We start from the raw sequence: 13,743 nt of genomic DNA, 5'->3' as shown, positions 1-13,743 counted from the left end.
ATTTTACATAGAAATACCAGTTGTCTCCCAATAAGATAATATACTGCCTATTACAATATAAATGTCAACATATAATGCTGTAAAGAAAAAAAAATGAGAAAAGAAAAAAAGCTTTTAATAAATGTTTTTAAAGTGCGTGAATAAATCCAGATTTGTAACCCTAACCCTCAAGGTAGGGGGCATCAGTGCGCATGTGTTGGCGTAGCGTGTATGTGTGTGTGAGTGTGAGTGTGAGAGTGTGTAGTTGCAGAAAAGGAACTTGCTTTAGAGAGGGACCCTTAACTTCACAGTATAAGTTACAATGACTAATGAATAGAGACTACAGCACTGCAGCTTGTCAAGATTAAAGCGGCGCTACCGCGTGTTACTGCTGTCGCAGCTAATATCAGCACACCCCAGTTTGTCTTTTTTCTAATATCTGGAATATGATAATCCTGGCATTTACATGTGCCAGTTCACAGATGGAATATTCTAGATAAAATCTATAAATAAATTATGTAAATTGATCCAGTGGTGTTGTTAAAAAGGTGTGTTGGCAATGATGAAGTTTAAGGTCTTGCTGGTGGCATTCTTTTCTTTGTCTTTTTTGTTGTAGTGGCTGCTCACGCTAACTACCTACTTCTTTGCAGTTTCTACTTTCTACTGTATTTTATATGCATCTATTTGTTCTTTTCAAACTTTAAGTGAACACACAAGCGCTTTATTTTATGGGTCCACAATGTCCTAATTTGGTACTAATTATGGGGAATATCGAAACAAAGTTTGGGGACTAGTTGTGTTGGCTGTATATGTAGTTGTTAATTTGAATTGTAAATGTTTTGCATTGATCACACAAGTCTCAAAAACAGACAATAAATAAAGTGACTAGAAAGCAGATCATGACATGTTTGACTTTATAGCTCTACGAAAACTTTTTCATTCCCATGCCTCACATTATGGCATGTTTTTGTCTTATATTTTAGAATCCTGTTTGCTTTGATGCAGCTATAACACAGTACATTATTATTGTGCAAGTGATTGGTACAGATCTAGATATTAGACAAAACCAAAGGACTGTATCATTCCCATAGTAGGCCCTGAACAGCATGAGTATAGTTGTTTAGTTTGCAAAATCGTCTTATTTATTTGTGAAAACGGCAAGATGAGTAGAATGAGGTGTTCATTTATAAAACATGAAGAACCAGGTAATAAGGTTCACATTTAATATCTTACTGAGACACTAAGGGCTCTTTAACAAAGCAGCACTGGGGCAAAAATGCATTTATAACACAAATTATACCATTTAATTGAAGTGTTGTTAGCCTGGTATAAACTTACACAGTCTAAAGGGGAAATCAACCCTGAAACACAAGGGACATTTATCCTTTCTACAGCCCAGGCTACAAATAAACAAGTCTCTTCCAGTACTTTTGAGACACAAATCCTAGAAATTGGAAGACTAAAGTTAATGACTGTACTCTGCCTTTCCCTCTGATATCTGTTAATCCTTTAACAAAATAAAACCCATGTGACTGTCAATGCTCTAACAAGCATCACAGGAGTTAAAGGTTATTACAAAGTCACTCACTGATTTATTGTATGTGAAGCTGCTCCAGGTTTTGCCCGATTAAACAGATTACAGCACTGATTCAGTAGCTGGCTTTGGAGGAGAGTGTTGTATTTTATTCACGCTGATCCTTTGTGTCAGTTGTTCTTTATGTAAATGGCGTACATGTGTACGTGCGGGCGTACTGTGTCAAGAAATGTGTACATGCTGAAAGCTGGATCAGAGAAATGTCTTTTTTCATTGGTGCACATTATCTGGGTGTCATGACACTCATGAGCAATAACTCTGGAGCATGTCTTCCACAAAGTTTAAAGTCAGTCTAGATTTTCTGATAACACTTAGCCTCGGGCTATGCTCAATTTTTTAAGTCTGCCAGGAGGCAATGACTGTAGGTGGGCTGAGGTCAGTAAGAGAGAGTTCATGGGTTCTTGTACTGCACATGTATTAAATGTATTGTCTTGGTTTAAACAAACAGAATAAAGAAGCCATGTACTGTATACACACACAAGCCTTGTAACACATACATACTGGTTTGCCCTGAGTGCTGCAGCTGTCAGGTAGAAAAGACATGGTACACCAGTGAAAAGACTCTTACCTCTATAAAAGAGGCTTACCTCTATGGGGGTAAATCGATGTCAATGTCATTGTAAATGCACAGACTGAATCATAAATATGTTACAGTTTGTAAACACAAAACGTGATCTACAAATAGATTAAAAATCCACAAACTCTTCATGTTAAACAAAATAAATCAGTGACTTGTACTTGAAAACCAGGATTTTAATTAATGCAAAATGATTTGTCTGTGCATGAGAGTCACATTTTATTTGTTGATTGTTTTGCATTTGTTTTCAGTATTTTGGCTACTACTGTTTCATTGTCTTACAAATTACAATTCCTCCAAATGCATTCTTCAAATAAAATGTGCGGACAAATCATTTTGCATTCATTTAGATTCTGAGTCACTGATTTCTATTTGTGGATCGTGAAGAGTTTGCTTGTGGATTTTAAATCTATTTGTAGATCATGTTAACAAATTGTAATATACATTTGTGACACATAGTTTGTGCATTTAAAATTATATTGGCATTGATTTTACCCAATACTTCTCTTCAAAAATTCATTCTTCATTCATTTATTGTCTATTTGTCAGGGACAATGCAGAAGAAACACATTGTAACAGGTTACAATAACTTGGGACAGATGTGACACATATAGGGTTTCTTGCTAATTTGCGACCCCTGTCCCTGGCTAAGTAGGTGTAAATCCTCAGCAGCCTGTTAGAAGTTCCTGCCTTTCTCAGCTGGCCGAAATGGACCAAAGACTTTTTCAAGCCACTTTGTTGAGTGTTGTGCTTTATGAAGTGTTCTGTCTGCAGTTTCTATCTCTCTGTCAGGGTAAGTTTCAGCTGGACAGGAGGAGAGATGATTAAGATGTGGAAACATTTCTTTCTGTTTCCCAAAAAGCACATTTGTTTTACAGATACTCAGAAATCCATATTCTTATTTGAATTTAACTTACAGACTCTTATGTGTGTTTGGAAAAAAAAATCAATCATTTTGTGTACATTTGTGTAAATGAATAGTTTTCGAAAAGGAGTTTTCCAAGTTTCACTGCCCAGCAAAATTCCTGTCCTCATAGCTGTGGGCTACAACTTGAGCCCCTTTTTTAGTCTATATTTGTTTACACTTTGACACATTAGCACCATTTAAAGTGTTTATTCTAATTCTCCTGAACTTCGGGGCCGTGGGTAAAAAGTGGCTACAATATCTTCTTGAATAATCTTCCTTAATTCAATACCAAGATGGCATGACATGTCGTAGCACATTACTCTCTCGCCTGTCTGCCTGTAACACACTTCCCTGTCCCCTGGAAACAACAGCAGGTAGGAACCTAAATTAGTCTGCTCTGAGCCAAAGGGGGATGATATAGCAACTTGAATGTTACACATATAAATAACAGTTAAGTGCTACAAAAGATAATGAAATACTTACTGTTGGTAATAATAAAGTTAATTCTGCAAGTCCAGTTAATATTGTGGAATTACTCCTACTGAAACATAAATCTGACCACAGTATAATGTACCATTTTATAAGCAACATAAATTAGTATAATAAAGTTAAGTAACCCAAAAATATAATGTGTACAGTAACTGAGATTACAAAAGTATGCATTTTTTAATAGTTATTAGCAGTTGCTATTTATACTGTACCCATTATTGTACAGACAACCATCGCTGGATTACTATGATACTGAAGAAAACTTAAAAACATGATGGTCTCAGACAAGTTCTGAAGTTATAAGGAACATCTTTTTTGATTGAATGAATCTTAAGCGGATTTATGGACGTTTATATATATGATTATTACATAATCATATGCATAAACACAAGACAAGTTTATACGTAATATAATAAATGAATAAGATTGTGGTCATTTGCCCAGGATGCATTTCTAACATGAAGAATCTGGGGGTGGGGGTGGTTGGTTTCGATCCTAGTACCAGTACTCAAAACAAGACTTTGGATCTGTAATGTCTATAATAATATTATTTTCTGCTAATACAGAACATATCTGGCGGATACAGCCTGTAAAAATCCCTGCGGTTGCACTGGCATTCTTAATTCTTCTACAGCTGAGTTAATGTTGACCTCCTGTCTTGCAGGGGCGTGGTGCGTGTTGACATTAATCTACAGGATGTTGATATTGACCAGTGCTCCACAGACGACTGGTTCGCTGGGACCCATCGATGCAACCTGACCACTATGGAGGTGAGTGTGCCGAACATGCGGATTGATTTGCACTGTAACGTACACACATTCAGTCACATCTCCAAGAGGCACTAAATGGAAAAGCACTAAACCTGTGCTTCTCGTGATGAATGGATGGTGATCTGATTCTTCTTTAATGATACTGGTACAACCCACTGCCACTTATATAAACACTAAAGGCTGTCTTTTAACAGCGCTACATTTGTCATTCATTTAGAGTTTGCTTGTCATCCACTGTCTCTTTTAGCTCTGTTTTTGGTCTTTACCATCTCCTGAAAGAAATATCTGGCTCTGTAGCTGCTAAATGTTCTGCTATGATCACCAGATATTCGCTCACTTTGTTTATCTGCTGTTTGGTGCTGGGCAGGTGCTTCTTAGTTGTTAACAGATGCCTGCTGCTACTGACGCTGTGAGAGTTTATCACGACAGTAATGTTGCGGTCCGTGATCCACACATTTAGCTAATAGATGCTAAAACGCTTTCTCTGTGCGTTTCTCACTAAGGGCAATCCCTTTCATATACATGTAGTCATGTATTCCCAACACTATATATTTTTCATAAACAAGTGAGAAAAGCCAAGACGCCAGCAGTTAGCCCAGCAACCAATAAGGACATGATATATGCCAATTGTTTGATCACAAGTCATTACCTTCTGCCCACTTTAGTAGCAACCTTTCATTCACTGAGTACTGCTGTCTAGCTAGCAGCTGGCCTTCTGGTCGATGCGGCCCGATGCTTCTTCCATGCTGGTTCAGTCTTATCGTTAAGAGTGATAGATTTTGAAGAGGTGCTGTACATCAGACTGCTTCATAATGCATGCGATGTAATGGTTTGCAGTGAGCCTCTTTGAATAATTAATCACCCTCTTTGTTTGAGTACTTCCACCTCTCCGTGGACAGTCAATGCTTGAGATATTTGACGTAGTGTGTGTGTGTGTGTGCAAAGGGAGACTACAAGTAGAGAAATACATTGTTACGGGTATAGATTTTAGCTGGGTTTGCAAAATAATGATCCCTGTGTGCTTACAATGCAGGAGTTTGTAAGAAGTACACTTGCTTACAGCTGAATGATGAACGCTGTTGTGGTCATGGCATTTTGCAGGATGTCTCTTGTCTTGCATGACAGCTTGATCATCACACGGGAGTGTTCATTATCGTCGTATCTGGGAGAGGTAGGGAGAGGTACAGAGGTAGGAATATACTGTATTTGGAGGCAAATTTAAGCAGCAGTGATTTTAACCACCTCGTTATCTCATGTGAATGTGTATCGCAGAGTTTGTATTGTAATTCATGCATTCCACGGGACTCCCTCATACAATGGCTGTGCAAATAGGAATTAGGCCTACAGCAAAGCACCTTCTATCTGTTACAGCTAACAACCTATCTTACCAGCCCTAAAGTGCACAGCCAGGTATATCAGAGGTGATGTGGGAGGCTGATGTCTCTCCAGCTATGAATAGAAAGCATGACTGCAGTGTAATCAAGTCTTGTAGGCCTGCGTGTGTGTGGTAATGTGATAAAAAAAAAATAAAAAGGCATTGGGAGGGAAGCCCCGTATTCTCAAATAAGGATTCATTTTGTGTTATTGCTGTATTTTTTCTCATACTGGTATTCCCTCTTCGTGTACAGCAATTTGTTGTTTAAATGTTATGTTTTTATTTGGGGCAATTTAAATTAAAAAAAAACTATCATTTCAAGCTGCTATAGATCCACGTTAGCAGAACATTCTTTGTTTTATTAGAAACAAAACAGTTGGTTTGGTTGGTGGTGTTTACTTAAGAGTTTCATTGATTTCCATTCCACTCTCGGATGCTCTTTATAACAGCATTTGCAGCAACACCGCACCTTCACTCACATGTAGACGCCGCATTCTGTTTTGCATGCACAACACTGACAAGATTTATCCAAGATCCATGAATACCTTTCAACACACATCCACTGTCGTTCTCCTGCTCCTTAGCAGCGTTTTAAGTGCCACCATCCCGGCAATTGAATTTGACAAAATGCAGTCGCTCCCGCCAGCCGGCTCCCTGGCCTCCCCTCACATCCTGCCTCTCAAGCTGCTGTTTGCCCAGCCAAGCATGCAGACAGCCCAAACTCAGATGGAGGCAGATGCTATGGATGACTGATCACCAGGCAAGCAGAGGAAGGCAAAACAAAATGAGGCTCGGACTGTTGACAAGAAAAATACAATAACTCAACAGTGTCAGAAACCTATGCTATTTTAAAATGTGGTGTTAAAAGTTTTCCTCAAATCTTTCCTCATCCTAGATAGATAGATAGATAGATAGTTAATTATGTATTGCAAACAAGTTGAAAGAATCTTACAAATGATCTTACTTTAGCTGCAGAATTTAACTAAATAAATAAATACAACTTTCTGGTTATAAAAATAGAAAAAATGACTTGATAAAATGCAATAAAACAGAATATAGCAGATCCATATTGTTGTAAATCGGTTATTTTTGCAGCATCAAATTACAGGAACTTGCATGCAATGAAGAAAATGAACCAGAGTACGTCAACGCTGCTGTCAAGGGCAATATATAGCAATCAATTTTCTTATAAACTCTGACTGCAGACCAGTGGGTGCATGTATTAAGCCAAGAGCAAAATTGTATTTTCTTTGATTAACTATCCACTGCAGATCTAACTTGTGCCAATCATGGTGAAGCTAGATGAATCATCACATAACCAAGCCCAAGCATGGAGCCCAAAGATTATCAACCACAATCTCAACTTAATTTCCTGTTGAATCGGCGTATACATGCTGTTTGACGCTGATGTTTTCCTGTCCTTTTTTTCCCTACCTTTCATCTCTTGGCACTTCTATTAGTATGTTTCACCATTCTTCTAAAGTCTAGGACTTTGTCGTCCTTGGGGGAACCTTTCATACGAGAACACGGCTGTGGATGATGAATGTTTCAATCAATTAGCTTATTGCTCGGTACAAGTGGTAAAGCCCAGGGGGACTGTAGCCTGTGAAAGGCAGTGACACATAACCTGAATGATTACTCCAGCCGGCACGAAGAGGACTCCTGACTCTGCGCTGTTTCTTGTTGAGGGCTGCTGATTGAGAAGAGTGAGGACCACTGGTTAAAAACATTTATAAACTGGGAATGATATGAAAACATCAGGCTTTGACTGTACATAGTGTCATAATACCTGGATTTGAGTTTTAAATCTAAGAATTCCATACACAGATGTTGTGTTATATCAGAGACAGTAAACAGGGTTACCACCTGATTTCTATATTACCACCACTGCTCCGAGGTCTGAGGTTACAACTTCTCTGTGAGGCTGTAGGCATAGTAATCAATGTCAATCCTCCTCTTTCGGTCCACAGTTAAATATCTCAAGAACTATTTGATGGATTGCCAAAAAAATTGGTGCGCTGTCATTCATGATCCCCGGAGATTGAATCCTATTGACTTTGGTGATTCCCTGACCTTTGCTCTAGTCCACAATGAAGTTGACATGTGGGGTTTTGATTCAAATAACTCAACAGCCAGTGGATGTATTGCTATGAAATTAGATTCAGACATTTATGTTTGCTTCAAGATGGATTTTAAAACTTTGGTGATAAGCTGACTTTTATTTAGAGATATCTTCAGGTTATCATTTCAGTTTGTCTCATACTTAGGCTACCTGCAAAAATAATGACATTCCCTTGAGCCTGAAGCTCTGCTTTGTGTTAGCATGCTAAAACTGTAAACCAAGAAGTGCACATGGTGCACAATTAGGGTTGCCAACTGTCCCGTATTAGCTGGGATGTCCCTGGGATTAGGCCTAATTGATTTGTCCCATGCATGACCTCTCTTGTCCTGTTTATTGACTACTACGCTGATCCAACCACTAGCTGTAAATTCTTGGTCTTGTTAGTTCGTAAACCATTTAGCTAGCCAGTTTAGATTAACTGGAATTCAGTTCATGTAGTGGATGGCTAAATATTTTTTTTAATTCCAGTCCACATATTCACACCTTTTGGAAGTGACATTAAAGTACAAATTCATTATCCAGAATGCATTTGCTAAAATATTCTGTTTATAAAATGTTGGATTCAAACTCTGAAGTTGAAACTCACAACAACCCATATGGCAGCAAAGGACTGACTGTCCGCACCAAAATACCCACAAAATAGGTTTCAAACCACTGCGTCGCAGGGGGACATTTGATGGTGCTGGTGTTTTGTACACTCAACAGCAAGTGTGGTTTATTTTTTACCTCACTGTGGTGCTCTCTCTGTTGTTGAAAGGCTGAAGTGGATATTCTAGCTCTGTCTGTTGAATCACTGTTACATCTTGACCTTGGTTCACAAGGTTGTCCTGGCCCAGCCGGCTATCATCTCAATCACACGCTGATTTCTCCGCCGTGTACTTTGTGCTGCTGAATTAATAACGCCATCAGTGTTAAACAACTGCTGCTACCCTCCTGCTCTCACCTTCTGTTTCTCTCTCTCACACACATTTATGGAAACAGAAAAGTGCACGCAAACAAGCCTGTTATTAGTTTGACTTACATTCATTCCTTGGAGGCTGCCCAAACCATGACTACTACATCCCTAACTCCAACCCTAACCTAAGTGTAATTTCAACCTTAACCAAAAACCAAGTCAGTTGTCGCCTTGTGGGGACCAGCTGTTGATTGTTTTTGTAAAGATGTCAGATTCTTGTTTTAAGGCTTAACCCAAAAAGAAATAGTTATCCAGTTACAGGGACTAGCTTCTTGTCCCTGCAATGTCACTTTGTGGCCGTTTGAACAGATACATTTAGATTTATGCAATCAAATTTCTTGTTTCCACACTGTGCCTCTAGACAGATTTTTGTCCTTTGTACATTTTTAATTTGCACTAAAAACCCAGAGTGGAGTTAAATAGTCAATAAAAACAAATTTGACAAAGTGCAATGGCTTAGCAAATTTAACTTAGTTTAACTTAGACTTAGTGAATGAATCATTGCGTACATGCAGCATGTGACTTAAATGTCCTTTAAGCTTCTGCGCCACTGAAGAGACATAAAATGGCCACAGATGAAAACATTAGATTTGTGTGTAGCGAGACTGAAACGTTCCCTAAATTAGTTCATGAAACAAACACAAATGGCATATCGTTTATATTCCTTTGAGGTTTTGATTGGCGCTCTTTAGTGTTACCAACTGTTTATCTGGATGCAGCCAACACTTAATGTTCGCATAACAGTTGGTGGATGGGAACTTTAATTAATTTGCCCCCCCCCACCCACTCACCCCATGGTAGATTTAAAACTTGCAATGTGTGTGAGATCTATGATCAGTTGTACGTCCCTACAGTTTCTCTATGTGATCAGTTTTTTGTCCTCACAGTGTGACATTGTGAACACATTCAGATTTTTGTCCCCACGATAAATGTGTGAACAAACCCCCCAGTTCCAAAATGTGGTGACCTACAACCCATTCTTGTCATCCATTGTTTCTGTGATTTACGTCTCATTGTTGCTTGTCCTACAATCTCCACTTGCAGCTGCCTTTAACATACAGAGACTAGCCCAAGGCCATGTATCATATTGGCAGCTTTGATACCAAGTCCTTGATCTGCAAAGCATGCCAACTGCTACAGAAGAACATACGTTTCCAGGATCATGGCAGAAGAGTGTAATGTACACTTTAACTCAGCCTCGAGCACTTGTTTTAAATTACTTGATTGCACAAGAGCTAGTTCCCTTATGTTGGGTGGTTTATTCCTTCACCCTGAGAAGGACATATAGCAGATTGGATTGATGGGATTCATTTTAAAACAATATGAAAACTGAAATTCATTAATCAGTGTGACACTAAAAAGATTGATTTGGGCACCAGAAATATTGCTTCATTTGCTTGCAAAGGTTTTAGGCCTCATTCTTTCCCATAATGAGTTGTCTTTTTATTTCCAAATGTAATGTAATGAAACTCTGGGATTTGGCCAGAAATCCACTGCTGAAATGAACTAACAACAAAAACAATGAATTTGTTGTTTTCACATTAACTTTGCTTTTGTGAAACAGTAACTCAGAAAAGGGTGGTAATGTATCCAAGAAGACGGTAATAAAATCTATGTTGAATGTGCTTTTGATATGTTTTTTTTTTTGTCAAAAAGGATTTTTCTGGCAATGTAAAAATGAGAAACTTTCTATGATACAAGGCTGGCTTTCTGTTTCTGGCTTTCTGGCTTGAAAATTAAACTAATTGTTAAGATACTGTATCTGCTATGCAGAACAGTATTTTACATTTGCCTAAAAAAAGACGAATCAACTTTTATTCTTGATCAATAAATATAAATACCAGGACTTTATTTGTTTGGTCAAGTTCTCTGTAAAGTCAGAAACAAATTCATAAGAAAGAGCATAGTTTTATGTCACATCTAAACATGTCAGTCTTCACCAACTGTATTGGACATGGATTGGACATGCTGTATGCTCTCGAAACTCCCCAAGCCTCTTTGTGAATGTGATTCACTTTAGTTGAGCAACAGTGAGTAACGTTTATCAGCTTGTTTCTCTGACAGCTCCCCCCTCCAACACCACCACCACCACCACCGTGCAAGTGTTCCCTCTACACTCATTCAACAAAAATGCTTACCCCTTCATCTGCAGGCCCGGCTGCGTATTGTAAGATAAAAATAGCTGTTTAGCATCTCTGGGATTCCCCTTCTGTGAAAAACATGGCATCGCAGTGGGTCAGGGATTCCCTCCAGGGACCCATGTAAAGAGTAGTTTCACACCAGGCTACGGCCCTTTCAACCTCCTGATCTAGTTTCAGCAATATGGGTGGAGAGATAGTGCTTGAAGCATCCTAATTAACTACGCTCCTTGCTATGTTGCCTATTAGAGTATGTTCAGGAGCCTATAAATAGGGTAATTGCTAATTATCTACAGTGATCTCACCAAAGCTGTGATTATGCTTCAGAGCTGATAAGGGGTACTTGATAGGAAGGAAATGGAAAACTGCTGTGCACCAACCAATTCCTTTGTGCTGTGGGAATTGTGCAGCATTGTAGTAAAGTAGTAGAGTAGTAGTTCTACTGTAGAAAGAAAGATTAGGAAGTTTTTTGGATGAACAGAGATGTAGATCCGTCTGCAGCTCGGCAGATGGATGGTTACATCTTTTCAGTGCTGGAGAAAGAAAATCAAACTCAAAATCAAATTTATAAAAAAAAAAGTTTTTATATCAGCACGGAAATGAAACATCCAATACCATGTCCTGCCAGCACAGTCTGGGTCAAATTCCTTGAGTTTCATTTGAAAGTTTTTTGTAACATTGCCTACATTTCATCATTTAAAGTGCACCAGTGTGTCATCCGAGGATAAGTGTTATTTAGTATATCATATTAAGACGTTTTTGTGTTACCAATAAATGAAAAGGCTCATGTACAAAATTCAGATCCCACATTGGACTGTAGTAAGGTGCTCTGTGTCCTTAGTTGTATCGGAGATGAAAACGTCAAAGTTGAGGGCTGTTGGCCATAACGCATTGGGACGAGACATCACAGGACACTTCTGGTTTTAACTCTGGCCCCCGGCCCTCGGCAGTTCAGCCCTCCCTTCACCACTGTCCCGCTAATTGGCTCTGCGGATAATGCTGCAACTCTGAATTTACATGGAAACACTTTGAAGACTTGAGTACACTCACCCCGGGCGCAGTCTTACATCCGCTCTGCCCAGCCTTAGCAGCACACCGTAAAACGAGGCAGAAAGCAAACACTCAGTCCAGGGAGGATGGGGAAAAAAGTGAAATGTAGAGGTAACATTTGTCTAGGGACCCATGAGATTAGATATGAAATGAGCACAGCCGTTTGCTGACAAAGGATAGAAAAAGACAGAGAAAGAATGATGGACAGTAAAAAGATAGAGAGTGACAATTCATACACAAAAGTAACCTGGCAAAGTAACCTATCACTTGTTCACGTGACCCTAAACCTTGATTCATTGTGAAAAAAATAAAGTCAGGGGCCAAATTCTGAAATGTTTGGCATTCACTCGCCATCTTCTCAGTTCTGCCATGTTTTATCAACTGAGGTAAAAGTTTTCATCGGCTAGCAATACATCATTCTAGGTCAAGTAGTTGGCAGTTCCTCTAGTGTTCTAACTAAGAAGTGCAATGATATAGCTTGACCTTTCTAGTCCGAGCCTCCCTGTCCCTAGGGGTGATTACAGACACCCTGCAAAGCAAACTCTTTTTTGCTACTTGGATTCGCAATCAAATTCTTTCGACGGCTTCCCAAATCTCATTTTACAAGGTCAGCAAGCAGCCTCTTTAGCCAGGATTCTTACCTATATATTATATTGTATCTATATGTTGTTGAATCCAATGATGACAGAGATTTCAAGTAAGGAAGAACTGTGGCAGTTTCTGTATATGAGAAGAGAGGAAAGTTACAGAATCCTTTGTTTGTGCTTGATCCCTCTTTTGTAAGTGCACATAGTCCTTGTTTGGACACGAGTATGCGTAGGCCTACATGTGGTATGTCTGCAAGTTGCAAGAGTCACCATTACTGTGCATTTCACCGTGTGAACGTGGAATAAATATGTGCCCGGCCAGTTCGCTTTGACACTTACATAAGCTGTGAATGTGATTATGAAAGCAATATCTCAGTGGTGTCTGTTGTGTGTTTGCTAGTCCCAGCCTGATGGCAATGTTAAGCTCCCTCTAGGCCAGAGTGCTTATCTCACTGGCGTTTAGGCTTTGGTCTTTGGACGGCACCCAAAGCCCGGCCTCAGTGTCCGAGCAGCTCAGCTCCGGCTAACTCCTGGTAGTTGACCTCGTTTAAAGGCCTGGCTGGCTGTCTAGCTGTCCCTCTGAGCACAGAGCCACATCCATCCAGCTCCCTGCAGTGTTTCTGTGACTGTGGGTCCTTTGTGTGTTTGTCTGTATGTCTGAGTTAGAGTAATGTACAGGCCTGAAATTGTGGTCTGAGCCAGATCCAGCACCAATTTAAAAGCTAAAAAAAGCATGAACCCGGCCTGAAGCAAATATATTGATGTCAAAACTCATTCCTCTCTCTCTGTTTTTTCATTCTGCCCTTTTTGCTCTCTCTCTCTCTCTCTCTCTCTCTCTCTCTCATACACAGAGCTGCACACAAACACTAGTTCACTTTTTGGTCTTGCTGCTCTAACATTGACATCACGGACCTATTCGTGAAGCGTTAGGTGACTAGTGAGCCAAATGTATTTTGGAACCTTTATTCTCTTTACAGCCAATTAGTCAGAGGGTGGGGTTAGGGACTGCAACATTAGACTTACTTTATATAGTACTTTACTTTTAATAAGTAATTTCTTTTTACTATGTTGTAATTCTGCTGCAGCTATCACACGTTACTGTCTACATACAGCCCTTACTGCATGTCAGTCCAGCCTGAAAAGAGGGATCTCATATTTGTTGCTCTTCCTGAGATTTCTCCCATTTTATTTCTGATAAAA

The 13,743-nt window shown here is 39.3% G+C and overlaps 1 protein-coding gene across 1 annotated transcript in view; it reads left to right on the top strand.

Annotated features, from left to right (window-relative positions):
- Positions 1-13,743, top strand: part of gpr158a (G protein-coupled receptor 158a) — a 75,680-nt gene that overhangs the window by 11,393 nt on the left and 50,544 nt on the right. The window contains exon 2 of the mRNA XM_038731555.1: positions 4,211-4,316. Within this exon, the coding sequence (XP_038587483.1) occupies positions 4,211-4,316 (106 nt within the window). The remainder of the gene's footprint in view (positions 1-4,210; positions 4,317-13,743) is intronic.

This window comes from Micropterus salmoides, unplaced genomic scaffold (assembly GCF_014851395.1).
Source record: "Micropterus salmoides isolate LMB-PRFRI ecotype aquatic unplaced genomic scaffold, ASM1485139v1 Ms_hic_scaffold_1, whole genome shotgun sequence".
Taxonomy (NCBI): Eukaryota; Metazoa; Chordata; class Actinopteri; order Centrarchiformes; family Centrarchidae; genus Micropterus; species Micropterus salmoides.
Note: the sequence above shows the minus strand (reverse complement) of the source record. Positions and strands in the feature narration are given on the sequence as shown.